Here is a 27,126-nt window from a genome sequence, read left to right as displayed (position 1 = left end):
TGTATCAGGCCCCAGGGATTGGGGAGATGAGGCATAAAACAACCATATCTCTACCTAGGGGAGCTGGTGGCATGGCGGTGGGGCTATTGTCTCTCTGCGTGCTGTTTGACTTAAATGTGTTCATTTGCCTGATGCCCCTGACTCCCTACGGAGAGGGGCGGCTCTGGGAGAGGAGGGGCACGCTAACGAACCTCTGACAGCTGGAGGCCCTAATTAAACGTCCCTGCTGAAAATAAACAGAGCGGGCGCCAAGCAAGCAGCCAGACAAAAAACGCACGGCAAACAGCGGCTGTGAACGCTCGCCGCAGTCCCCTCCGCTCTGTTGCTGTTGAGACTGTGCCAAGAGAGCGTGGCTCTATAGGGTAGGGGTCTGAAACACACACACATATACACCACACTTATGAATATGTAGCACTGCAGCAACATATTGCGAACACCTGCGGTCACACTTGATACAGGTTGATCTCCAGAAGCTGTGGGTGCAGTACATTTTTTCCCTCGGTGCTCTCAGAAGTCACACTTTCCTTTCCTATATGTTTCCCACTGTGCCATCGCAGAATAAGTCGACTCAGCTCTATTGAGCGGATTGTTTCACACTCTGTCTAGATGACATTCAGCCTGTTGTGCTGCTAGCTAGCCGGAGCATTAGCAGTCAAAGTGGCGGGGTCCATTTGGGTGAGTGCATTAATGGGCCGCCCAACCTGCGACAAGGTTATGAGGTTGATTGAATAATTACTGTGGAGGCCCCTGTCCATTACGCCCCCTGTGTCTGCCCAGATAGAGAACGACGCAGAGAGAGATGGAGAGATAGTTCGAGACAGAAAGATGGAGGGAGAGATTAGATAAGCACAGATAGGGTCAATTAAGAGATAAACATTCAGGTATGGGATGGAAAAAGGCTGTGCATGTGTGTGTTTGGGCAGGGAAAATTTAAGAGTAAATAGTTTCCTGCCTGTGTCTCCTTTTGATCCCTCCGTCCTACTGTACGCAGCCTAATTTGGCATGTAGTGCATTTATCCCGGTCAGGAGGTGACAAAGGTGAAGTTGTTAGACAGAGGTGAGCTGCCCTCTCCTCGACCCTTCTCCTCTTCACCATCCTCTCTGAAAAGAGGCCTGTCAATGTTGCTGGCTGCAAGCTTGAGAGGAAAAAAATATAGGATTCCTATATGAAGCCTAGCCAAACACATAAGCCTCGGACAAAAAATGATGTGACTGTAAGGGCCCTCGTAAAAGGTTAAATCTGGGGCTGGAATATTAAACAGATTGATAAAGTCTCCTGACTTAAATACAACTTGTACGGCAATCAGTTTTAAAGTCAATTTTCTGAATCCCATGTAATAGAACTTTAAAGATCTACCAACAACCAAATATATCTAATCACACAACAACAGTTCAGTCCAACAGCCTAGAAACTTGAATTAGTCAAACTGTTATTAATCATGCACTGATGTATTTTTGCAAAAAAAAAAAAAAAAATCTATTTATCTATGACTTTATTGTGACATAGATTCTACATTATATATCACCCAACCCAAGTTATCGCCCAGTGCAGTGCACGGTAAATACAAGTTCTCCACGTCTAGCAGCCATTGTTCTCTATTGTTGGACGGGCGGTCACTTTGCTCCAGACGGAGGTATCCCATCTATTGCCATGAAATGTGACATCCCCTGACTTTTCCTATAGTGCCATCATCGGGTCAAAAACTTTAGTTGATGATCAACTACGTACTTCTAAAATGACATTCCCATCAGCCTCAGCTGCATTTTGTGTGTATGGTTAATTTTCAACATTTTAACACGCTAAACTAAGATGGTGAACATGGTAAATATACCATATCATACCATTCATTAACATTAGCATGTTAGCATTGTCATTGTGAGCATACTAGCATGCAGACGTTAGCATTCAGGTCAAAGTGCTGCTGTGAATATGAAGTACAGCGTCTCAGAGCCGCTAGCTGTAGACTTATTGTTTAGTGAGCATTGAGCTTTGAGGACACTTTTTAAGCTCCAGTAATGCATGCATTCTGATCAAACATTGCATGGTGGAAGGAAATATTTGGAGGTAAACATACACACTATACCCCACTCCTCAGTTTCCATCGAGGCCAATCTTTTAGACAATTTAGCAATAGAAAGCATACATTTTTGCTTTACTATCGCCGCCTAAAACTACTAAAGGTAAGTGAATGACCCAATCCCCACTTTCAACAACTATTCTGTCTGTGTTTAATCCCTCACGATCTCTGCTGCTTTTGAAATTGATCCAAGAATTTCTCATGCATACATTTAATGTTGGCTGTTTTAGCCCAGATTTGTGAAATGATATCTGCCAAACCTGCCCAGCTTCTGCTGACCCCTCTTAGCTAAGGTCAGCATAGCCATGCTCAAACTCGAGACATAATCCATTTTCTACTGCCCCGGCAAAGCTCTACTGACTTGATTGTGCTGACCCAGCCGGGCCAAAGAAAGAGAGAGTTTAAGAGTGAGAGGCAGTAAGAGAGAGGGAGAGGGCATCTCAGGCCCAAGGGCATGACACCGCAGTGCTCGGGGCCACACGAGCCCTTTAAATGTCAACACAGCACAGCGGGGAGGGAGGGAGGGAGGGCAGAAAAACGGGTGAGGAGCGGCGCTCTGTTTGAGGACAGGGAGGAATATTGGCAACTTTAACTTCCACTGCGGGAGGGTGGTGTTAGAGACTGGCAGAAGGCGGCATTAGATGGGGAGTAGGCAGTGGACAGCATGTGCTTCATCTTCGGAGATGTTTGCTTTAAACTCCAGCCGCAGACAAGTTTGAATAATCTCTCAGGGACGAAGGAAGACATTTGATCTGTGATTTTTCAGCTTAATTGTGACCTCAAAGGAGGCTCAGTGTTTTGTCTTATGTCTATTACCTTGGGAACAGTCTCTGACCTTTATGTGAGGAAGTACAGTACCTAATTGCTCTCTCTCTCAACCTCACCACCTTCTTTTTTTTCTTCTCTTTCCCTGTCTCTCTCTGATAGATGAAGTAAGAATGGGTTTCCATCCAAGCATTTTAATGCAAATTGCATTCTTTCAAATTAAAAGGGCTGAATGGAAACTGCAAATGGAGATATTATGTCATCATTTCCTTTATTAAAAAAAGGCTTTGTGCTCACTCCAAGCTTAAAAAGTATTTCATTGAAAAATTACATTATGCAATATATCGTGATGGAAACACGTTTGCTTAAAGAATCAAAGGCTCCCTAAAATGTGTTCAATTTGAAATCCCCAAAAAGGTGCTGTCCCCTGTAAACGTTTAGGTAGTTCATAACTATTTTATGGCGAATATTGGTGAACTATACTTCCTTGACTTCCTTAACTGACTATTTTTTTCCTCTGTTTTTTCCTTATGCTCCTCCTGTCTGTCGTGGATCTCCAGGTCTGAGTCTGTCACATCCTCAGCCAATCAGAGCCTTCGTTAACAGCGGCGTCGGCACGTGATTGGGAGAAGGATGGCAACCATGCCGTTTGTCAGCGAGGGGAAGTGTGTGAGTGTGGAGTGGGATTTCCTACAAGGACTACTGGCCAAGCCACCCACCCTTCCCTGGTGAGACACACACACACACACACACACACACACACACACACAGACACACACACACGCACAGGCTGATACTGTATAAGCCTGCGTGCATGCCCATGAATTAATCTCTGCGAGGTGAAATCCATGCATTGACACCCTTGCACACACTGACAGCCTGAAGAAGAATTTCCTATCAATGAAACACAATCCAGAAGACATAAGTCTGATCTCTTCAGTGCTACATATAACCTGCATTGTTGCTCACCTGCCAATCCTGTCAGAGCTGTGAATCCCCTCCCCTTAGTGGGAGATTAAGTCAATTTGGCTGGAATTATTAATGGGCAGTCATTTAAAGGCGGATATAAAAACGAAGCAGAATCAATGTGTGTGTATTGATTGTTCTCGGTGGCTGGGGTCGAGGCAGTATAATAATGAGATGTTACAGAGGGCTGGCAGCATGAGTCCACACACACACACACACACACACACACACAAACACACGTTCGAGAATAGCAGGGAGAAATACAACGACTGGGTCAGCTGATTAAGATATAAACATATGTACACACACGATGCACAGCCCTTTTCTTTGTTCTGTTCTTTCTTTCGCTCACACATGCACACACAAGCACATGCATACACACACACCACTGGTGGTCTTTCTTAGGATGAGAATCAACAATACAGACACGAGGGAGAAAGGCGGATTCTTCTTTCTCTTCTAGCTCTCTCTCTCTCTCTCTCTCTCTCTCTCTCTCTCTCTCTCTGTCTCTGTCTCTCTTTCTGTCTCTCTCGCTCACACACACACACACACACACACACACACACACACACACACACACACACACACACACACACACACTTTATTCCAGCGCAGCACCGACACAAATTGTGAAGTGGCTGTGACAACATAATTCCACCACTCAGGCCCCATTGAAGAGAGTCAATACCCAATCAGAGAGACAGGCTACCTGAGCCCCGGCCCCCCTCTGTCACTCTGCCCCTCCCTCTCCTATTGATCCCTCAATCACGGCTTCAGCTCACTAACCCGGGACCAGATGAGAGAGAGGGAGAGTGGGAGAGAGGGAGAGAGGGCGAGAGCGAGGGGTTGGAGTGAGGAAGGGAGGAGAAGTGAGAGATACGAAGCGAGAGACTGTGTGTGTGTGTGTGCTCACATATGGATTGTGGAGCAAATGGCATTATTAAGACTCTGCTCTGCCAGATAGAAGACGGGAGTTTGTCTGTAATTACCAGGCCAATCTGCAAGAGATGGGTCAGAAGGGAGATTGTTTTACTTGAATTGCAGGAGCCATTACCATTATATGTACTGTATTTATGGAATGACTTTTCTAGATTGATGCTCAGGTCATTTATACAGAGCATGAATCAATCAACAGGTGGTCAGTAAATGGCCATTGTATGACACACCTTACCTGTTTCTCCCACCACAGAGCTGATCCAGAATATTTCTCTGGCCTACTCTTCTTTTCCTCTCCTCCCTGTGTTCATCTATGTCTTCCGTTAATACCCCCTCCCCTTGTTCACCTCTCAGTCTCCAGAACCTGCGCAAAGAGAAGTCTCGCAATGCGGCTCGTTCACGGCGGGGGAAGGAGAATTTTGAGTTCTTTGAGCTGGCAAAGATGCTGCCTCTGCCCGGAGCCATCACCAGCCAGCTGGACAAGGCCTCAGTCATCCGGCTGACCATCAGCTACCTGCACATGCGCACCTTCGCCAGCCAAGGAGACCCGCCCTGGAGCCCTCTGAGGGAGGTAGACAGCAACTGCAGAAAAGGTGAGAAAAAGGGAAAGAAACAGTAAAGAAATACTGTGAAACAAACTGCTTTGGTTCACTAAAGTTCACTGTACATGAAATAGATTTTGATTCCATTTGTAATATTTATTTTTTAGAACCAAAGAGAGGATGTATCAACTCCTAAAACTAGGTGTGTTCAGACAGAACATGAAGCAAATTCTTGCCTTGCATCATTAGCACAGTTCTGACCACTGGACCGTTTTTGTTTTATTGCCTTAAACAGACAATTCACCAACTGTATGTTAGCTGTAAGCTAGCTAGCTACGAACGCACTGACCGTGTCTGACTGAGTGAGCCTGCGTGTTTGTGTTCCGCTCAGCCTCTTACTGCCAAAATCACTGCTTCTCCCTCCGGTCCTTATCCTTCTTCATCTCGTCTCTGTACGTTTATGAAATATAGATATAAAGCCTCGGGATACACTGCAAGTTCTCACTGGAGTTACAACTACTTGCACACACTTGGCTTTGCGTCAATCAATCGCATCTTTCCAATTACTTTGTATGCAAACACGCCACCACTAAAATTTGATTTGATTTGCATTCTGTCTGAACACCCATTCAGTAGGAAACACAGTTATATCTACTATTGAAGACACTGAGGTCATGTCCTCATTACTCCCTCTGAGAATCTTTGTGTTGGGTAATTAAATTTCTGTGAATAATTGCATAAAATATAAAAAATCCAAATAATACAAGCATTTTATTGTCTGCTCAAACTTCTCTTGGGGTGGGGGAGATATGGACTCCTGCTTACAGCCCTGGTAGGAAATATTTTTTATAACTTGTTACAATATTTAAACTTTTCATGGACTTTGGCAACGTGCAGGTATGCAGAGGTAAATGAAACATGGTTGAAGGATCATTTCTAAACTAAGGAAGCTTGTAAGAAAAAATACACGGCAGAGATACATCTGCTGATGTTTGTTGTCAATGGACAGAAACCGCTGAAATTCATGCATCCATCTCACATATCTCTGCCGATCAAAAGCAATCCTCAGCCGCCCGATCCAAGTCCATTTACTCCCGCTCACAGAGACACCCCACGCCACAGAAAATCCAGTCCTCTATTGGCGACCGTAATTACTTGTGCTGTGTGTGTGTGACACAAACATCATGTTCATTCTGAGGCCTGTAAACATACATGTGCATATATTACATTACATTACATTCATAAAGACTCTCCATAGGCTGGTGTGAGATGAATGGGTGTGAGATAGATGTTACAGAAAGAGGGAGGAAACTATTGGTGTGATTTGTAATTACAGAAATTAACTATATAACGAGGACAGTGTAATTATACAGCCTGTCTAATTGCTACTATTACTGAGGGGAAATGATGCAGCTACCGTACAATTAGAGGTGTGTGTTTGTGAGTGCGTCTGAGTGTGTTCGTGCCTGTTCTTGTCGAATTTGAGGTAATGTGAGCAAAAAGCAGTCATGTTAATAGCATGTTTTGTGTGACTCAGTGGGACTTGCTTTCACACAATATGTAACACACACACCTGATAAGACACAATAGTCTTAATGGTATAATAAGTTGGGCTGCGTATAAATAGTGGTGCCAGTGCAATACCCGAGGAAGCGTGTTTAAAAAGTCGGGGTGTAGAGTTTGAAAGACATGGTATTTACCAGACAGGGATTCTCTAAAGGAAAGACGCTATTGCTGCATTATGGGAAATGTCAATGTGAAAGTGAGCCTGCATGCACAATACCAGGACCCTGAAATTGAATCAGCTAAATGGAATTCAGCCAACATTAATTTAATTTACACCTGTGCTTTTCCTACTGACATGACATGTGAAAATATCTAACATGAAAAAGTTGTATCAGCATCCATTGTCACTTGTTTTTGTACTGAATCATTTTGTGCACATTGATCAAGTAAGGTACATAGATCAGCAGGTAGCATGGACCCGAGACACATAATCTTATTAGGCTCATGCTCTTAATTTTTCAGACTTAACAGTTTCCAATTTTCAGTGCTACATACTGTTTTCAGTGTACTTTTACTAAATATTGAGGTTAGATACCCAGCCATACGTATCTGACTAAAGGTATCCCACTCAGAGATCTCTATAATACTGACACGGTGAGCCCAGTCTTTGGCCACATATATTACAAATACATACATACAAATATTATTACGGTGAATCCATTGGGATCCATTGATAGCTAACCAGCCATGCAGCGCTGCACAATGTGACTGTCTGAGTGATATCCATGCACTATCACACTAATGCGCAGTCGTGGCCTTGACTGAGCTCTACGCGTAGTGAATTGTTTTGCCTCGGTGTTCGAGGCTTTTGTTTGGCCTTGATAGAAAATACCTGTTTAGAAAAGTAGGTGTGCGGTAGCCGTGCTTGTCCTGTGCATGAACTGGAAGTGTGGTAAGAAGACAAATGCGAGGTATGCTGCTTACACTACAATGAGAGCACTTCTCCTACAAATGTGAACCATAACTGTAAATATATAGAATCCTGCAGCAGCTACGCGAAGGTCATAGGAAATTGCGAGGCGCTGGACAAACACAACGAATCGCATGTCAGCTGCGAACGGTATTGCAGTCTGAATTATCTTGAACATTTCTTCCAATAGGTCGGGATCTGATATCTTGAGTATTTTATTAAATGTTTGGAGATTTCTACAAGTGAGTCATACAGTCTCAGCGGGGCCAGGGCTGAAAATGCGATGGTAATTTGGACATCAGTTTGAACAAGTCTACCCACAATGCATTGGCAGGGTTTTAAGTGTGATGCATGACTTTAATTCCGTTAGTGGAATGTGGTCAGAGATCCAGCTGAAAGGGAGAGGAGGACAGAGCGGAGGGGAGGGGACAAATGTAGAAGGAATAAAGAGAGAACGAGGAGAGGAGTGTGAGGAGAGAGGGGGCACAGGGTGGGTGAGTTGCATTCCTCTACTCTCCCTCTTGTCCGAGGGTTTTTGGACGGACGAGGGCCAGCAGAGAGGGAAGGAAGGTGGAGGCGAGGAGAGGGATGGAGGGAAGGGGAGGGGCCGATGTGGCTTTTGTCTGCTTCCCACGTTTCAAAGCCAGTCTTGAAAAATGAATAGACAGAGGAAAATCAATTGCATGACCTTCACAGAGAGAACGAGAGAGAGATTGAGAGAGCAGGAGAGGGGGGAAAAGAAGGAGGAGAGAGACCGATTATGGAAGGAGGGAGCAAACGAAAAGGAAAGGCTGAAGGGAGGAAAAGTAAAATGACCCATGATATTCATTCCCGTTTGTGTGTGTTTGTATCTGTTTGCACAGCGCATTGAAGGACTAAACCCTTTTTATTTGTAATCATTTATTTTTCAAAACCTCTCTCTATTGAGCAAATTTTGCTTTGGGGTACAGTTGCCTTTTTAAATGTCCCGTTACAGGATTATTCCGGTTTATTTTAACCAGAGCCTTATTTTCTATCGGTTGTGATAAGATTGTACTCACTACACTAATTGCAGAGATCTAATTGGACAGGGAAGGTGTGCACGGCCCGCCACTGGGTTTTGGTAATAACTTCAACGTTTGCCCATGTCTCCTTCACGCCCAACTGTGATGTCACTGTGTACTGACACACCCTGGAGTACGTTTCCATATCACTTGCATAAATCTTCTCTCCGCGAGTCTGTACCACCTCAACCTTTAACAGGTGCAATATGGCAACTGGAGAACCCCTCAGTCTTTTACAAGGTACAGTACAATGACAATTCACTGCCAGCAACAGGGCCAGCTCAAGTGTTTTACTGTCTCTGTTAGTGAGGTCAAACACACCTCTCTCCTCCCCAGCGTTGGTGACATTGACTTTCATTCCACCTCCACTCGCTCCCTCTCTTTCTCGACTCCTCTCTTTCATTGCCTCTTTTTCCCTCGTCTCCCTTCCGTCTCCCCACCTCTTCGCGTTCTCCCTGCATCTGCCTCCCCTCTAATTCACGGCGTTTAAAGCAGCCGGGGCTTTTAAGGGAAGTTAATTGCACTCAAATTATGTTCGACCGCAAAAAAGGAGTGAGGGAGAGATGGAGAGATAGAGGAGAGATAGAGAGAAGGAGGGAGGGATGGATGTCAGAGTGAGAAGATAATTGCGCCAGAGAGGGACGCTGCGATTAGGGTCACTCTTTCTCTCTCTGTCTGTCGAACAGCCGAAACGTCACATTTGGATGGTCGTAAACAACTTGGCAGGTGATCAGGCTCTTGTTTTGAAAGGGTGAAACTACGCCAGCAGAGCCAAACTTGAGAGACAAAGACAGATAAGAAGACAGAGAGCGGGAGCTACGTAGAAGGAAAGAGGGGTTCAGTGCGTCTGTTATCTGTTTGGTTCCCATGGTAACATCCTAACCTGGTCTAAAAGGTTGACACTGTGGGGGGGGGGGGGGGCAGAGAGAAGGACGATGTGCATGTATGTGGTCATGTGCATGTAGGTAGGGGGATGTTTAGGTGTGTGCGCGTGTGCGGCCATCACTCTAGGACTTAACTGGGACTAAATTATGTATTCGACAGAGGTATAATGAAAATCATTCAAATTAAATTTCTATCTTTTCTTCTCATGGAGCGCTGGGGAGACCCCGAGAACTGACCTGCAAGTCAGACTATAATTAACGTGTCCGATCGTGGCCCGGCCCATTCTATCTCCTATTCCCACAATGAAATTAAACCTCGCAGCAGAGTCCCGGGAAGCTAATGAAACGGGAGTGTGACAGAAAGGAGCGATCAAAGACCTCAGAGTCTGCTTCCAGGTCTGTACACTAGCACAATCAAATGACATGCATGGACAGAAGCAAAAGTACAAAAGATGAATGTATATTCACAAAAATCATTTAAAAGGATAATTCCAGTTAATTTCAACTTGTATGCTATTTTCTTTTTTTGTCCATTATGTCTATGATAACACTGAAGTCCCCAAAGTAACTAGAAAGGTGCACTCAATAGTGTGCAGCTCTCCGCCAGGTGTGTCTGCAACGACCACTGCTGTATTGTGTGATTGAATAAATACAACCCACAATTGGTTAACCCGTCTGTCGAGGCACTAATGGGCTGTAATGAAAAAGGACACTTTATTCAAACTCAAAAACAAGCGGCAATGTATGCAGGCAATCGGCTCAAAGTCGTTATATACATTTCATTCAATCTTGCCAAATAAAAAAAATTAAACTCACCAAGCTTTCTCCCCATGCAGCAGCGGCTGAGTGGCGGCGATGTACTCAGCAGTCTGTGTACTGGCAGTTACGTTAGCTGTTGGCTGATAGACAAACACATCGTCCAGAACACTAAAAGAGGGCACTCAGCTGTGTTATCACTACCGCACTCTTCCAACCGGGGGCCGGTTAATAGTAGTGAGTGAGGAGCAGGCAGTCAATGGCAGTATAAATCATTAAAAGGTGTTTTGAGAAAGTGAGTCTCCGCAACCACGAGAGGTCTTTGAGTATATGCAGCCATAACTGGCCACCCAAAAATATTATGCAGTTTGATGCAGCAAAATGCGAGATTAGCCATGGACACTCACTCACTCACTCACTCACTCACTCACTCACTCACAGACACAAGCAACCGCTCGCATGATCCTCATGGCGGTGATAATTGCTGAGCTCTGGGAACATGGCAACAATGCTGCAACACAGTGAGATGAGTCATCAGACAATCAGACAGCGTATAAACAACAGTTTAGCCTGATTACCTAAAAACCCGGAAGGTTGGTGATAAACGCTTATTGCCCAGTAGTCACCGGTGCAAAGTACTTTCTTTTAGTACTGCCACTTTCTATTGAATGTAGATACACATGGTCTATTTACTAGGTTTTGGTCAAAATAGGTTTGATATCTGCGTAAACTGAGAGGCAAAAATGTAAAACTGGAATGTAGTTCAGCTGCTTAGATTTCCACTAGTGCTTTCAAAATCCTCTGTCTGTACTGTAAGTGGTCTTTTCAGAGCCCAGCAGGTAGTGGGGGGAATTTTTGCAATTGGCTCACATGACTATTAGATGAAAGTATGACATGATTCAATTAGGAAATAACCCAAATCACATTTTTTACCCTGAAATTAAAGCTACCTTGTGGAGTTTTTGACCACAAGGCAGCAAAGAAGAAAACTGCAAGCTAGCAAACATCGATGTTAACAATGCACAATTTATTCATAAAGTTGTCTTTGCACATTGTTTATGAGGAGGGACATACATTCAACACTTACAGATACACCCAACATATTTTGGTGAGATTCATGCAGCCATTTTTTATGCACTGCTTGTTGCGTAAGAAAACAGTTTTAACTACGATAAGAGCGGGAGGTCAAATCTGAAGCGGGACGTAAAGTGTGATGGGACAGTTTTGGCATTCATTTTATTGGGTGTCTTTGTTTTCTCTTCCAAATAAGTCGGCTACATTGGGTGTTATCATTGTCAACATTTTGGGTGCATGCATTTGCAGTTTTAACTACAAAACAAGTTGGAAATGTATAATCTGGCTACACTGTCGGTTTGTTAAAATCTGTCTGATCAATCTGTCTTAATCAGTATATAATTAGAATGTATCATATTTAAGGAACAAACAGAATCGTGCAAGGCCCTCACACAAACCCATATATAGAAGCAAGGGTTCACAGCACCACTACAGAAGGATCTTTGTTCTCAGGGTGAGATACGAACACCGCTGTGAGACTCTCTCTCTTCACATGTGCACACGTTTGTGCATGCGTCCACACAACCACACACAAACACACACACACCAGGTCCAGTGTTTTGGTTTCCTGGCTGTCCTATTGTACCCTGGCAGTCTTTAATAAATGGTCCTCTGTGTATGTGTGTATGTGTGTGTGTGTGTGTGTGAGTGTGTAGACTCATCCGTCAGCCCTCCTGGCCTCATGTCACATCCAGCGTTTCCTTCGCCACGCTGACACTACTCAGCACTACTGATCGCCCGCCATCACCTTCACTCTTCTGGGGATCTCTGGCATGAAACCCAAGACACACGCACACGCCATGTATTTTTATTTTTTTTCAATTGTGAGGCATGCACAAACCAACATCACAGTGTGTGTGTGTGTGTGTGTGTGTGTGTGTGTGTGTGTGTGTGTGTGTGTGTGTGTGTGTGTGTGTGTGTGTGTGTGCGTGCGTGTGTGCATTTGTTTTAGAGTCATTCTCATATGGTCATGATGGGGGTTGCTTCCTTTAGACTCCCCAGCGCTGCAGCTCCATCGCAGCCCCACAAGGGAGCCTGATAGGCAGGCAGAGAGCGAGATGGGCTCCCCATCCCCCTCCAGGCAGTGACTGGCTAGGCTGAAGGGTCCCAGCACCAGACCCCCTTTCATAGCCCTGAATGGACTTGCCTTATTTATATTCACACTCTGTCACACAGGGGGACCCCAATCTCACAATGCCACTGTGGCTTTGTCCGGCAACTCTGTATTTATGCGTGTGTGAGTCTGTGTGTGCGTGCGCGGGTATTTGTGTTGTTTAATCGGAGGGCATGTTGCCGCTGTGTAGTCTGTGCATGATAATTCATTGCTGTGTGTGTGTATGTGTGTGTGTGTGTGTATGTCTATAGCTCAAATGGAATGCCTCCATCCTCTATTCACCGAACCCACATCACAAGCAGGCAGCTGTGCGATATATATGTGTGTGTGTGTGTGTGATTGTATATATGTGTGTGTGTGTGTGTGTGTGTTCCGACCCTCCCTCTGTGTTCAGTTGTAACCCAGAGCAGCGCTTTCATTTTCCTGTCATAACGTGTATTGATTTCCCTCAGCCTTGCAGTGACACACACACACACACACACACACACACACACACACACACAGATATCCGATGATCCTTAAAGTCGTGCACACACATGCACACATTCATATGCTCTTGTACACACATTTCGCGTACACACATACATAGTTTGTCTCTGCCGGATAAGGAACATTGTGTTCAAAAGCAGCCCTGTTGGGAGTGAGATTACTTCTCACGTATGGTCCCTGCTTTTGCAATCATACACTCTCTGGTGCGCACCCACACACACGCACACACATGCACACGCACACACACACACACACACATGCACACACACACACACACACACACACACACACTCGCACACGCTGTCACCCACTCTTTTTGACATAAAACAGTAAATAGGACTGATTGCTAAATTAATCTTCCACGTCACTGCAGCTCCTCGTGCCCAGGTTTGCCTGGGAGAAAGCGATCACTCTCGCCTTCCTTAGTGTTTTCTCATTTTCCCTGCCATACCCTCTCTGCTCCTCTCGTACCTATCTTCACCCCCCCCACCACCACCTAACCACCTCCAACTCTATTTGTATTGTAATTGCCTTGGTAAACAGCACCACTTTGGCACTGAAGCAGCTCTGATAGCTTGTGTTTGGGATGCATTAAGAGTGGCGATGCAGACACTGTGTGTGTGTGTGTGTGTGTGTGTGTGTGTGTGTGTGTGTGTGTGTGTGTGCATGTGTGTGTGTGTGTTTCTTTGCGTGTCTGCTGGCAATTGAGTGGTTTGCGTCACATGGCACACTCTCCTTATGCTCAGTTTCTTTCAGACATGCAGCCGCTTTCGGTCGATTCTTCTGTTTATCAGACTTGATTTGTTCAAGTTTTGCTTTTCATTTCAGTGCAGATTTAAATACTTCACTGAGATGCAACATCATTACAGTCACTGATGAACAAGTCATCTTTACAGATCATTTTGAATAATTACTTATATGTCATATCTATATTAACCCAATCAGAAAGGGGAGTAACTGCCAATTGATTGCTAGCCCCTTCCTGATCCCTACAAGTCTGTAAATGTCCACTGAGTTACAATACTCAGTTTTTGAGAAAACAAGCCCCACATTATACATCTCTTTTCCTGCTGCGATCTTTCTTTCACTTTCTACAAAATGGAGGGATACAAACAAATCAATCTTTAAGCTTTTTTAGTATTAGTAGAGAGATGACAATCAGCGGAGAGAGAGGAACAACATGCTGCAAAACTCCCCTCAAAAACTCTTTTTACAACATTTTTAATTTAAAGCGTAGCAATATGTATTTCTTATATATTTAAGTATTTTATATTAACTGCAAATGTATTGACTCTGCAGTGTAGTACGTGGTAGTATGACAGATACCGTCTCAAATCTGTACTTAAGATGGAAAAGTAAGACTTGTGTCTGAGTGGTAAGAGCGACCAGGAATCTTAAGACAGTCCCTTCATAATGACACTTTTGATGATCACTCTCAAAGCTTTTGAACATGTGGTACCAAGTACATTTTTATGTCAGTCAGTGTCTGATGTGTGTTTGTCTACTTTCTCTCTGCAGTAAGACGATCATGTCATTCTCTAGCCGCTGACATGTTTGAGCAGCACCTAGGGGCGCACCTCCTGCAGGTAAAGACCACAGCACATACACCCTCCTTCGTCTTCTGTAATGATTGTAATTTCATGTAACTACATGTGTTTACGTGATGTATTTGTGATGTTTTCACTGTAGTGGGTTTGTGAGAGTATTCTGTATTCTCCATCCTGTCTCAAAAATGTCAAATTGCCCCGTTTTTTGGCTTTGGGAAAATGGTCAGATAGTACAATGGATTTTTAAATGGTTTATTCATCTTGAGAATTAGGATAACTTTAATGTTCTCGAACCATAAATCAACAAATAATCCGTCTGTATATCTGAAAGGTTTTGAATCTATTATGGCTTTCTTTACACAGCTATGCTCTAATGTTTATGCAGGGAAACCTTTGTTTTTCAGAATGCATCACAGGGTCAATTTGTTCAAGTATATTCCTCGACAGAGAAGCACATTTGTCACGTAAATGACTGCATTGTGCTACAGTGTGTAGGTGCTGTGTGCGATCACAGTTTGCACCAGCTCAAGTCTTCCTACCTCAGTCTCTCAAGACATACATTTCCCAAGCAAACTCCTTATGGCATGCCCTCCCATACACACACATGGACACCCACACATCTCCTAAACCTCAGATGCTCGGACGATATCGTTGGCTGCCAAAGAATGCCTCCGTTTGCACTGACGGATGAATGGAGCCTGAGGGGGATTCTGGGGCAGGAGGGCTGCAGCGATGACGAAGTGCAGGATGTAGAGACAAAGACTCAGAGGAAGTGTGAAGAAGGTAACACTGCAGGTTTAGGAGGCTGAGGGAGGAGAGATGGTTGGGGGAGCAACCAGAGTAGAGAAGGCTGAAGAAAAACTAAACTGAACGTAATGCCTTGTGTCTTATGTAAAGGTCTTCGAATTGAACAAATACATTTGCCAAGCAGGAAGCAGGTAGGAGTTGTAACAGGTAGAGAGAGACAAGAAGAATAGCAGCTGATAATTGAGAAGGTTGTGGTAAAACAAAGAAACATTGCATATGTCTGCTCTCCTCTGGCATTTTAAAGAGGAAGAGAGGCTTAGGGAACGGCGCTGATAGAAATCAAATTAACGCTCCAGAAAAACTGTATGATTCTTTCCTCCCAGCCGTCCTCCCGCCGTAATAGCCTGATAATTGCACTTTAGTTCTCCGACATTCAGGCGGCTGGTTTCTCCTCGCCGCGACACACGACGCCCCACACCCCGGCCACACATTTGCATACTGGATGTGTCAGTTGCATAAATTACCTCTGCCACTTTAAGCACTGGGCCGCCAAAATAGCAATCATTCTTCTAGAGCAAAGTGGCCCTGGTCTGTGTGTGTGTGTGAGACTGAGGCTGTGTCGGCTCACTCCTGGATGCTTGTTATGACGATTAATATTATTCTCTGAAGCAGTCCTCTCTAATGGCCTGGCTGTATACCTTTCACTTCTCATTAGAATCACTGCAGGCTATAATGACTCTGGTTCTATCTGTGTCTGTGTCTGTACCAGTGTCTGGGTGTGTGTTTACGTCTGTGTGTGTGTGTGTGTGTGTGTGGCCCTACAGGATGATGCTCTGACTCTGAGTTTATTACAGTTGATTGAAACAGCTCCAGTCTATAAGCTCAGTTTCTCATGTCTCTTTGCTCTATTTGTTCATGTATGTTTGTGTGTGTGTACTTGTCTAAATGTCTGACTGTGTGTGCGAGTGTGTGCACGCACATGTGGTACTTTTGTCTCTGTGCTGCTTTCTGTGTGTTTAGTTATGCAGGCCTTGTCGACAGCTGTTGTGTGGAGCTGCAGCTTGAATCTAAGGCCCCTGTTTTGTGTCTGTTCACATTTGTGCATGTGTGTGTGTTTGTGTGTGCACATGATTATGATTGTTAGTGTGTGTGTGTGTGTTTGTGAATTGAGAGAAGAGGCCGAGGGGTGACGGGTTGTTTGTTCTCTAGCTCATTGTAATTTGTTCGATACACACTAATTGCTCTAATTTGTCTGTCTTGTTTCTGTTTGCCTTCATGTGTGTGTGTGTTTGTGTGTGTGTGATGTGTGTTTTTTATATGCACAGTCTCTGGATGGCTTTGTGTTCGTGGTCAGTCAGGAGGGACGTTTCCTCTACATCTCAGAGACAGTTTCTATCTACCTGGGACTCTCACAGGTAAGACGACCTCATTGCGCACACACACACACACACACACACACACATACACACACACACTGGAATAATCCTTTGTATACAAGCACATTTGCACACATGTGCCTATCTTCTGCTTACGCTTTCATATCCCCCTCCCTGGAGTGTGTGTGTGTGTGTGTATGTGTTTGTGTTTGCGCGTGTGTGAGTGTGAATATCTTTGACTGCACTCTTCGCGCTCATCTCTGGAGTGCAACTCTCATGGGGGCAATGCTACTCTCTGTCTACCTCTCTCTACCGCCTTGTCTCCCTCTCCAGGTGCTCACCTCTGTTGATTGCCTGTGGCCTCTTGTACTGTGAATGTTAAGTCCTGCCATTTTGCCCAGATGCATAAATAATAACAGTAATTACTGGCCCAGCAATCAAAGTGTCGCCCCAGCGCGCTGGGCCTGTCTAGGGGAACAAATCGATAGGCATCTTAAAAGCCACATTGATTGTAGGGAGGGGGAAAAACACCAAGGGGGATGGGAAGATAGATAGAGACAGCCGGAGAGAGAAAGAGAGGGGGAGGAAAGGAGGAGAGGTGTGATAAGAGAGAGATGTTTCGAAGTAAGAAGAATTGGTACAGCACGACAGAGGGTGAGAAAGAGGGAAGTTAGTGCTTCAGTAACGGAAGAAAATGTGTTGTTTTTTAATGTGGAAATGTGCTGTGATTGAGGGTTTGCCCTTGTTTACATTAAAGGAAGGAAGTGTTTCTACTCTATCTCCTTAGTACAATACTCACATGGTATAAGTAAATTGAAGGCTCCTTGGTCACTGTTATCAATTCCCCGTCTATACATGGCTACGAGGCGGCCACCTCGGAGCATGACCAGAGACAAAATCCACAGACCTCGCTCTGTGTGGAAATATATTTTAGAGTCAAGTGGGTATCTGATAAAGTTTATTTTAGTATGAAATTACTGTAATGTATGAATATAATATGGGCAGTGCTTCATTGCTGTGCCTTGTCAGAGGGATACTTCCTGCTTCCTTATTTTACTTCCTGCTAAACTTTAGAATGCATTTTATTTCACAGAATAAAGATGGCAGATAGCTTTAGCTAAATGTATATTTGACACAAGGGATTAACCGGAGTCCCACCCTCGATACCTTTACATTTTGATTTATAGTTAGTTTGATTTATACGGCATAACTGATAATAATTTGACCATTCACCTTCGTTTTCTTTTTCAAATAAATCGGGGGTTGTAACTGAAGCTTAAAGTGTGGTTGGGTGTGGTCAAATATGTGCTCTGTTGCAAATGTAACCACATTAATGTCACTGTGTACTGACACGCCTTGGAGTAAAACAAGATTTTACTTTTTAATGTTGTATTCAATATCAACTATCTGCACTGGTATAATAAACTTGTAGGACAAAACACAAGCAGACCAGTCACAGCTTTTGTAATCTCTGTATGCAATCTTCGTTGCCGCAATAGCTCGGTCGTACACTTACATTTAGCAGGACGGGCACATCAGCAGCAACATGCATTGGCTGCTTATTAGAAGGAGACACATTAGGAAGAGATCTCTTCACAGCCAGTAGGGAGACGATTAAAAACTTGTTTAATGTACATATCGGCATGCAAGTTTGTATTATACATGACTTGAGAAAAAATACAAACCCATCCTGTTTTGAATAGAGCGACCAGGACGAGAGTTGTTTGTGTGCACCTGCCATGGAGTTTCTTGGGTCTTTACTTTGCAAAGACAAATGCATAAGGAAGATAGAGTGGTGGAAGTCTGAATACCGACCAAAAAAAAAGGAAGATACGGACAGAAAGATAGAGAACCAGACAGACAATTATGAGAGAGAAGGAAAACAAAGGAGTGGAATAGGGGTGAGAATGAGAGACAGTGGTAAAGAGGAGAGAGAGAGTCTGAGTGTGTAAATAGAGTTTAAATGTGCAGAAGGAATGAAATTCGCCTTGGGATTGCCTAGGTAAACAAGACAGCCGAGGCTTTGGTGGAGATGCTAATAAAACAGAGCTGTTCTTATCAGCTGAGCAGATGGCCTAACCCATCACATCTACTCAAACAGGGCCTGAACCATCAGCATTCTAATGAAATTATTTATGATCGAAGATTACGTTCAAAACCTTGAACATACAACGCCACGTTTACCTTCCAGACAAGATGAGAGCGGGCGGGGGAGGGAAGGGGGGGTTTATGATAAGAAAGAGAGACAGCCAGAAAGGGCAGATAGAAGTTGAGATGAGTTAGGGGGATACATGAGAGGGAGGATATAGTGTGTTTATAGACACCTAAGACGAGAAAGAAAAAATATACAAAAAGAGAGAAAGGAAAGGTGGGAGGGAGAGGACAAAAACACTTTGTTGGCGAGTGGAGTCGGACACAGGGGAGAGAGGAAGGACAGACAAACAAATGATGTTCTGAGTGAAAAAGTGTAACTGGTGGTTTGTTTTAGAGGGCATGTCGCCCCTGTGGACCGCCCCTGCCCTGCCGTCTCCTGTCCCCCTGTCTGACCCCTCTGCCCTGGCTTACACCCTGGGCTTCTCCCCTGACAGGGGGGTTGCTTAGCCGGCTTAGCCCAGGTCAAGCACCTTGACCAAGGGCACAGCCTGCCGCCCACTCCCCTGGCGCCTGCAGGTATCATTTTTCTTCTCACCGGGTCTCCAGGCCGGAAGCACATCAGGGATAAAACCCGGGAATGCCACAAAGCAGGAGAGGGGAGGGGGATCGAAGGAGGTAGAGGAGGAAAGAGATGGATAGATGGAGTTGAAGAAGAGGAGACAAAGGCTGGGGCAGATGAAGAATTGGAGGGAGGAGAGATGAAAAGGATGGAGAAGTATGGGAATGGGCCGGGAGAAGAAAGAAAAGGGATAAATGGGGTAAAGAGAAGGGAGGAAGGATGGTGGATTAAGGGAGGGGAGAATTGATCCGGGAATGGTTAGTATGCAGCCCCCGCTCCCCCGCCCCCCTCCCCCCTCTCCAACCCTCCCTCCCTCTCTCCTCTCCCATCAGTCAGTGAGGGCTGAGGGCTGAGAGTGTGTTGTGGACCACTGCCCGGATGCCTCATACATATTAAAGCCCCCTGCTATTATTTATATCATGTCTCTCCTTCCCCTGCTTGCTGCCCTCCTCCTCCCCCTTCACCCCCACCACACTACCATACATACATGCACGTGCATGTCTGCACTCTGCACACACACACAAACACACAAGCAGGTTCACGCAGGTGCACTGACAGGCAACTACTCACACAAACAATGACACACAATGACGCGTGGAGACACAAAAACAGACAGTCTAGTCACATACGCAGGGAAACAGAGGCGTGCCGTGTGCCTGCATACGCACACACACACACACACACACACACACACACACACACACACTCAGAGGGATTTGAATGATCTCGGTCTCTCCTCACGTCTTCCCTTCGCGCCACATTCTATACCTGTTTTTATGTCTGAGCCTGACTCATCCTCTCAATCGCTCCGTCTCTTTCTCATCTTCTCATTTCTGTCTGATCTTTTTTCAATCCCTCCCTCCTGCCTGCGATGGAGTGATATTATTCGGATAGGTCTTAAGCCCGTTAAAGCCCATAAGGACCTGTTTGTCTCTCTACCTTGTTTTCCAATACCACAGGGCCAGGGGATTGTGTCTCTTTCAGATGGCTGGTCCAGTGTTCTGAGCAGAGGTAAATTTAGTCCTTGTTTAAACAATGACAAGAACTCCTTTTGCAGCGGAATCGCTATTCATAAAACACAGACACCTTGACCACAGACAGACAGACAGACAGACAATAAATATGCTGAAAGCATGGTTCATCCAGAGTTTCACAAACCAAACCCCAGTCCACGTACTTGTTAGATACTCAGCCTCTTAATACGTAGATGCAAACTCCTAATTTTTAAACATTAATGAACGAGTCGGTTTTGATGTCAAAATCAAAAGGAATGCGGCAGAAAACCCCAGCACCTAGTAATTACACTGCTGACGTTTTATCTGCATAATGTAGAGAAGAGGGATCAGAAAGAGAAAGAAAATACTCGGGGAGGTTGTTGTGAAGCTTTCCATGTAACCCTTTTAATACACAGGATATCTTTTAGGACCATAAACATTGTGGAAGACCAAGTGTGTGCACATCCAGGCAAAGATACTCAGGTGCGAGACAACAAAAATACTTCGCCGCAGAGCACAAAGGAGTTCTGCAGACTATTAGGCTCCGAATAAATAGTTTATTTGTCCTTTTTTTTCTTTTCAAAGCAACGTTCCGATCTATACAAGATCTTCCTTGGGCAAGTGTGAAACTGAAAAGGCATTTCTTTAAGAGGCAGTAATCATCTTAAATCACTATCATCTGCTGCTCCGCAAACAGCAAGAAATAAATACAGAAAACAGCACAAGATGGTGATCACTGTACTCCTGAAAATAGACAAAAAAAAGATCTTTCTTTTTGAAAATTCAATGTTAATATGAAAGAACCTGAAAACACATGGTGGGCTTGATCATTAGTTATAGATAACTAAGACAGTAAACAGTAATTATTTATCAATTGAATCTGTAGCTCATCTCAACTTTACAGAGTTTTATAGAGTTTCAGCTCATTGTTTAGCCGTCCGGCTGCAACTCTACTGTTTTGGTTCTCTCTCACCGCAGCGTTGGTTTACGGCAGCAGCAGTCAGCTGTTATTCAATGACAAAGCTACAAGAACCCATTGTACACTACCTGCTCAGCACCAAACAGCATATAGACACATTTAGCAACTAGCAGGTGAACACAGTGGAATATTTTGCAGCTAAATAGCCTGATATATATATATATACCTCAGGAGTTGGTAGAGACCAAAAATAGAGCTAAAAGGAGATCGAATATTGGACTAAGATTCACCAGTTGGCCGGAAACAGAAATCTCAATGAATGATAACGTTGCTCCGTAAACTACTGTTTAAAATAAGCAACTCTTTGCTAACAAGCTACAACTCGAAAGATATGTCAATGGTGTGTTCATAACTTGTTTTCGCTGCCCACAAGTGGCCAAAATAAATGACTTTAAAGTCAATGAAACGGAAGCGAGAGTATCTTTATCTCCTCTAATGTAACAAGTGAAAAGGAAATCAAATCTTTCCAATGTGACTTAGTTAGCAAGGTCTTTGCAAACTGCTAGCTAGGAGCCTCTCTTTATCAGTCACTTGACTTGATCAATTTCTCTAATGCTATCTCCATCAAATTTAGGACAAAGAAGTAATAATCTGATTTAGATTTTGGCTTAGGTACATATGTCAAAAGGTAGGTTTTCCAGTATGTTGGGAAATCACTCCATATGGTGCCTATCAAATCCCAGTATTTAATTATATGTTTGGTGGCAAATTTCCAAAAAACAGGACATCCCTCAAGAGATTAAGCCCTGCATGTCTGGGGCTAAGAACCTCTATCCCCTTCGCTTATCCTCCCTCACTCGTTGGGGTTTCCTCCATCTATACCCCTCTCCGTTCACTCATGGTCCACCTCATTCCTCTGCTCCCACCTTCCCTGTTCCTGCTCCTTCCTCTCCCCCCCGGCTGTGATGTCCTTGAGGGCCTGCTGAAGCTCCCATAAAGCCTGCAGTAAATGGCTCTAATCCGGTAATAAATGGCTGTGTCCTACAGACAAGGGTGTGAGGCTGCTGCAGCCACGGCTTTATCAGATGGAATGGTATTGGCACGCACATGCACAGACGCACACACATTCACAGATGTAATAGAAACTGTATGCATGTGTGTAAGCATGCATACTCTCTCTCCCATATTACTTTTTCTCTCTCTCTCACACACACACACACAGACACACAATCATGTATGCAGCTTCAGATGGAATCACGCCTGCTTCGATTGTGCTGCTTTTATGGATGCCATGCAAGAGCAGCGCCATTATTACCTTTACATGATTAGAGATGCGACTGTGATGCATTATGATGATAGGATCATATAGAGCTGAATGAGCTGTTGCATTGCTCTTTATGCCTGCTGGGATAGACTGCTACTGAATGAAGGAGAAGGGAGGGACACAGGGAATAAGAAGAATAGTAATGTGACCTTTGGAGATACTTGGAGTTCACCTGTTTTTAATCAGCAAATACAATTGATTTTTATCTCCCCTGGTTTTATTTGTGTAATACTGAAGTCACTTGGTCCTCTGAGACTGGACTTAAATGTATGTGCGTGTGTGTGTGCGTGGGGATGTCTTACAACCGCTACACTCCTTGTTGAGTTGTAACCCAGAGCAGTGCTTTCATTTTCCTGCCATAACTTATATTGATTTTTGTGTGTGTGTGGGCGCTCATGTGCAGGCGTTTGTGCTCTAAGCTTCAGTTTTTGATCAGTGCATGTGTTTCTCTTCAGGTGGAGGTGACCGGCAGCAGTGTGTTTGACTACATCCACCCGGCGGACCACGTGGAGATGGCCGAGCGGCTGGGAATCAGACCGCATCTGAGGGCAGAGGCCGGCTGTCACACGGGCCCCGAGAGCGCTTCCAGCTCCGCATCCACCTCATCTCTCGCTGGTACCCCTGAACCCGGTACTTTCAATCCACAAAAATAAATTGACATCATCAAAACAACGAAAATTAAAATAATTGAATTAATGACAAATCCTGCCGGATGGATATGTTTTATAGTTTTACGTCTTCTCTCATCCTCAACAGCTCCGTCTAGTCCTCATTCTCCTGCTGATGAGCCTCCCGACCGCGGCTACTTCATCCGCATGAAGTCCACGCTCACCAAAAGAGGCCTGCATGTCAAGTCTTCTGGATACAAGGTACAGAGAAAATAACTTCTCATCGTTTGAAAGAATGCCTTGTATTACTCCTATTCACCTGCTTGTTCCTGGGATGGTAAAATAACAAGAAGAGTCTTGTCATATTGTTTTACAGGTCGGGTGTTTCACAGCTCTGTCAAGTTGGTCGTTTTCAGTGTGTTTTATGGTTGTGACCTTATTTTACACTGGAACGCTGCACATAACAGTCAGTGTATTGCACTCACTGCTGTAATGCCTGTGCTGCTGCATTCTTTACCTTTGAATATTACTTTTTATTGTTATTTTCTATATCCTGGATTGTGTAAAGTCTAGCAATGGAAAAAAAAGTCCTGTGAAACGAGTACATCCTGATGTCTTCTGTTTGTCAGGTAATCCATGTGACAGGACGGATCCGCTGCCGCCCTGCGCTTGTGCCGGGCTCCACGCGCTCAGTGCGTCGACCGATTGGTTTGGTTTCACTGGCACACACCCTCCCGCCCTCCACACTTAATGAAGTCCGCATGGAGAGCCAAATGTTTGTCTTCCGAGTGAACATGGACCTACAGGTCACATATTGTGAGAACAGGTAGGGTCTTTTCTCCGTGTGTTGGGGTTAAGCGGTGTGGACATTGAATACATACAAATGAGTGTGTTTTTGTTGCATGACTTTACAGGATCTCAGAGTATATGGATCTGACCCCAGCAGAGGTGGTGGGACACACCTGTTACCACTTCATCCATGTAGAAGACCTGGAGAACCTCCGGCAGAGCCACGAGGACTGTAAGTCAAATCTATATGCATGTGTAGTATATGTAATTCCTCCCCACCCACCTTATTCTACACAGTGCCTGAACTTGCGATGGAGAGCCAGTTGAAATCTCATTCTGTCCTGTTGTGATAGGCGCCCTCTGCTGCCATCATCATGAACTGCCAAACCAATAACTCGCTTCTTCCCTGTCCTTCTTCTCTCCCGTGTCCTGTTTTGCATCCTTTCTTTCCATCTTCCGCCCATCTCCTCTCAGTGTTAAGGAAAGGCCAGGTGGTGACCGGTTACTACCGTTGGCTCCAGAGGAGAGGAGGCTACCTGTGGATCCAGTCCAGTGCCACCGTCTCCATCAACCACAAAGCCCCCCATGAACGCAACGTCATCTGGGTCAACTACATTCTGAGGTCAGTACAACCACAGCCTGTGCTCCAGGACTAGGAACTGAGTTTATATATTATAACCCTAACCCTTTCTTTCGTCTATTATTCATTTATTTATTTTTACAGAGTTTTCTTAAAATAGTTTTAAGTAAAAGTAATTACTCTGAGTCTGTAAACAGCAATTTAGCATTACTTACTCACTATTTAATGTCATTACTCTGAATTGGCAGGCATGATCTTATAAGGAGGCTTTGATTCAGGAAATTCCAAGACTCTGCACCTTTTGTTTCTGTTCAAATTACAATTTAAATGTAGTATTATTTTTGTTTAAGGCTTTATTTATTCACTCAACAGGCACAACAACTGCAGTAACCTCGACAAAATAGGCTTTCCCCTTATTTCCCTCTTGCATACACACACATATTCACCCAGACACTGACGCAAACACACATTTGGAAGACACATGCACACATTGTACACACGCACGTACATAATAAAAATGTGTGCACCACGGCAGAGACAAAAACAAGAGGAGTAGGCTGAATTTCAATGCTAATTGGACTGAAGCTATATAATTACAACAAATGGATGTCAGAGTTTTGGGGCTGAATGGTGTTTTAGTTAATTAGTGCTGTAATTACAAGAGCTCATTAATTTCTCCAACAGCCTCCTCCTTGTCTGAGCTTAGTTGTGTATAGGTTGGCTGCTGAGTGGGGCCTTGTGTGTGTGTGTTCCTGTGTGTGTGTGTGTGTCTTGACGGGCGGTGTATCTGTCGGTTTTGCGTGTCGGTGCTTGTGTATTGTGTGATAAGGGCTGTTGTTTAGAGAATTGGGTTGATGTGCTAGGTGGAGGTTACAAGGGGCAGTTTGGCTATTGGAGGTTGTTATTAGGCAGATTATATGTTGTTTCCATCTCTAAGTATTCACTCAAATCAGCACAGCAATAGCGCTTTTTTTTTGCTTTAAGTGGCTTTTAAGTGGTGGATGATCATTGGTGCAGCTTTTCTCCCTCCCTTTCTCCTTTTGAATTTTCATAGTCTGTTTGTCCATCCGTCTATCTAACTATCTCTATTTCTAATATCATCCATCCATCCAGTCGAACAGAGTTGCCCGACACTCCCCTGGATATACTGCAGCTACCAGAGAATGTAAGAGCAGAGCGACTTCGAGTTAGCTCGTCCCCCACCGACAGTTCCCCCCAGGCCCGAGGTAGGATGCTACACACACATTAGTACCTTCCCATGATGCCCACTGACACACATAAACACCTTTTTGTGCCTCTTTTTTTATCATCCTTCCTCATCAGGCTCGCAACCAGTGAAGAGCTCGGTGGGGAAGAGTGACCCCGACACTAAAGGCAGAGAGAAATTTACCACCGCTGCCATCCAATCAGAGGACAGGAGGAAGCGCCTGCTGAGGTCCGACCCCGAGGGTGCTCCTCCGGAAACCCGTCGCAGACTGGAGGAGCTCCGTCACACAGAGGAGAGTGTATCGGCCTCCTCTGACCTGGCGAGCGAAAGCGAGGGCGAGGACGAGGAAGAGACAGAGTGGGACCAGGGGGGAAACAGTGACAGACTGAAACGGGAAGACGGTCGAGGAGGTAAACAGAGTAGGGGAGGAGACACCCCCACTAGAGGGGAGAGGGGGAGCAGGGTGCACAACGGCCGGGCTGTGATCCAGCAACTGAAAAGCGTAGTGACCCCGTCTCCCCTGCCTGGCAGCCCCAGCATCAAGACTGAACATGAAGCCCTGACCAACGGGGGGCGTTGGGGGTCACACACACAGACCGCCACCTCCCACACACACACCACTCAACCCTCGCATGCACACACACCCTCCAGCAGCCTCAACGGCGACAGCCCCACCACTCCAATCCCTGACTCTTCTTCCAGCAGTGACGCCCCCCCAAAAGGGTTGTTCACTCCTCCTTCCCCTGCTCTTTCTCCCGCCATGTCCGTGTCCTCCCCGTTGCCCCGTGAGGACAGGGTTGTGTCGGGGTTGGTCACTCGGAGCAGTGGTGGTATAGGTAGCACTCCTGACTTTGAGCTGCTCCAGAGACTGGCTGCAGGCGGCGCAGCGGGGCGGGTCCTCTTCCACCCCCTTGCCCTCGGCCCGCAGGGCCCTCAGAGCCTCTACGCTCCCAGCACTATCCGTTATGCTCCACCTGAGCTGCCCCCCTCTCACCACCACGGCATAGAACACAGCGATGGCCTGCAGCTACGCTCGGACCACCACAAGGGACCCCCGCCAGCCTTCTTTCCCCACCTACAGCGGTTGGCTGGCTTGCCACCCTTCAGTGGTTTCTCCCCGTCTGACAGCCCTTTCTCCTCCGGCCTGCCCTTCTGTATGAACGGACTGAGGGGGGCTGCAGGCTCCGAGGAGGACTGA

General features: G+C 45.1%; 1 protein-coding gene across 1 annotated transcript in view; it reads left to right on the top strand.

The window, feature by feature from the left end:
- Positions 1-27,126, top strand: part of npas1 (neuronal PAS domain protein 1) — a 33,354-nt gene extending 6,228 nt beyond the window's left edge. Inside the window, exons 2-12 of the mRNA XM_076100469.1 lie at positions 3,404-3,571; positions 5,100-5,338; positions 14,642-14,709; positions 16,743-16,832; positions 23,200-23,374; positions 23,501-23,613; positions 23,982-24,178; positions 24,267-24,373; positions 24,616-24,763; positions 25,835-25,947; positions 26,045-27,126. Of these exons, the coding sequence (XP_075956584.1) occupies positions 3,477-3,571; positions 5,100-5,338; positions 14,642-14,709; positions 16,743-16,832; positions 23,200-23,374; positions 23,501-23,613; positions 23,982-24,178; positions 24,267-24,373; positions 24,616-24,763; positions 25,835-25,947; positions 26,045-27,126 (2,427 nt within the window). The 5' untranslated portion in view covers positions 3,404-3,476. The remainder of the gene's footprint in view (positions 1-3,403; positions 3,572-5,099; positions 5,339-14,641; positions 14,710-16,742; positions 16,833-23,199; positions 23,375-23,500; positions 23,614-23,981; positions 24,179-24,266; positions 24,374-24,615; positions 24,764-25,834; positions 25,948-26,044) is intronic.

Source organism: Anarhichas minor, unplaced genomic scaffold, assembly GCF_050575085.1.
Source record: "Anarhichas minor isolate MPS153535 unplaced genomic scaffold, ASM5057508v1 ptg000026l, whole genome shotgun sequence".
Taxonomy (NCBI): Eukaryota; Metazoa; Chordata; class Actinopteri; order Perciformes; family Anarhichadidae; genus Anarhichas; species Anarhichas minor.
Note: the sequence above shows the minus strand (reverse complement) of the source record. Positions and strands in the feature narration are given on the sequence as shown.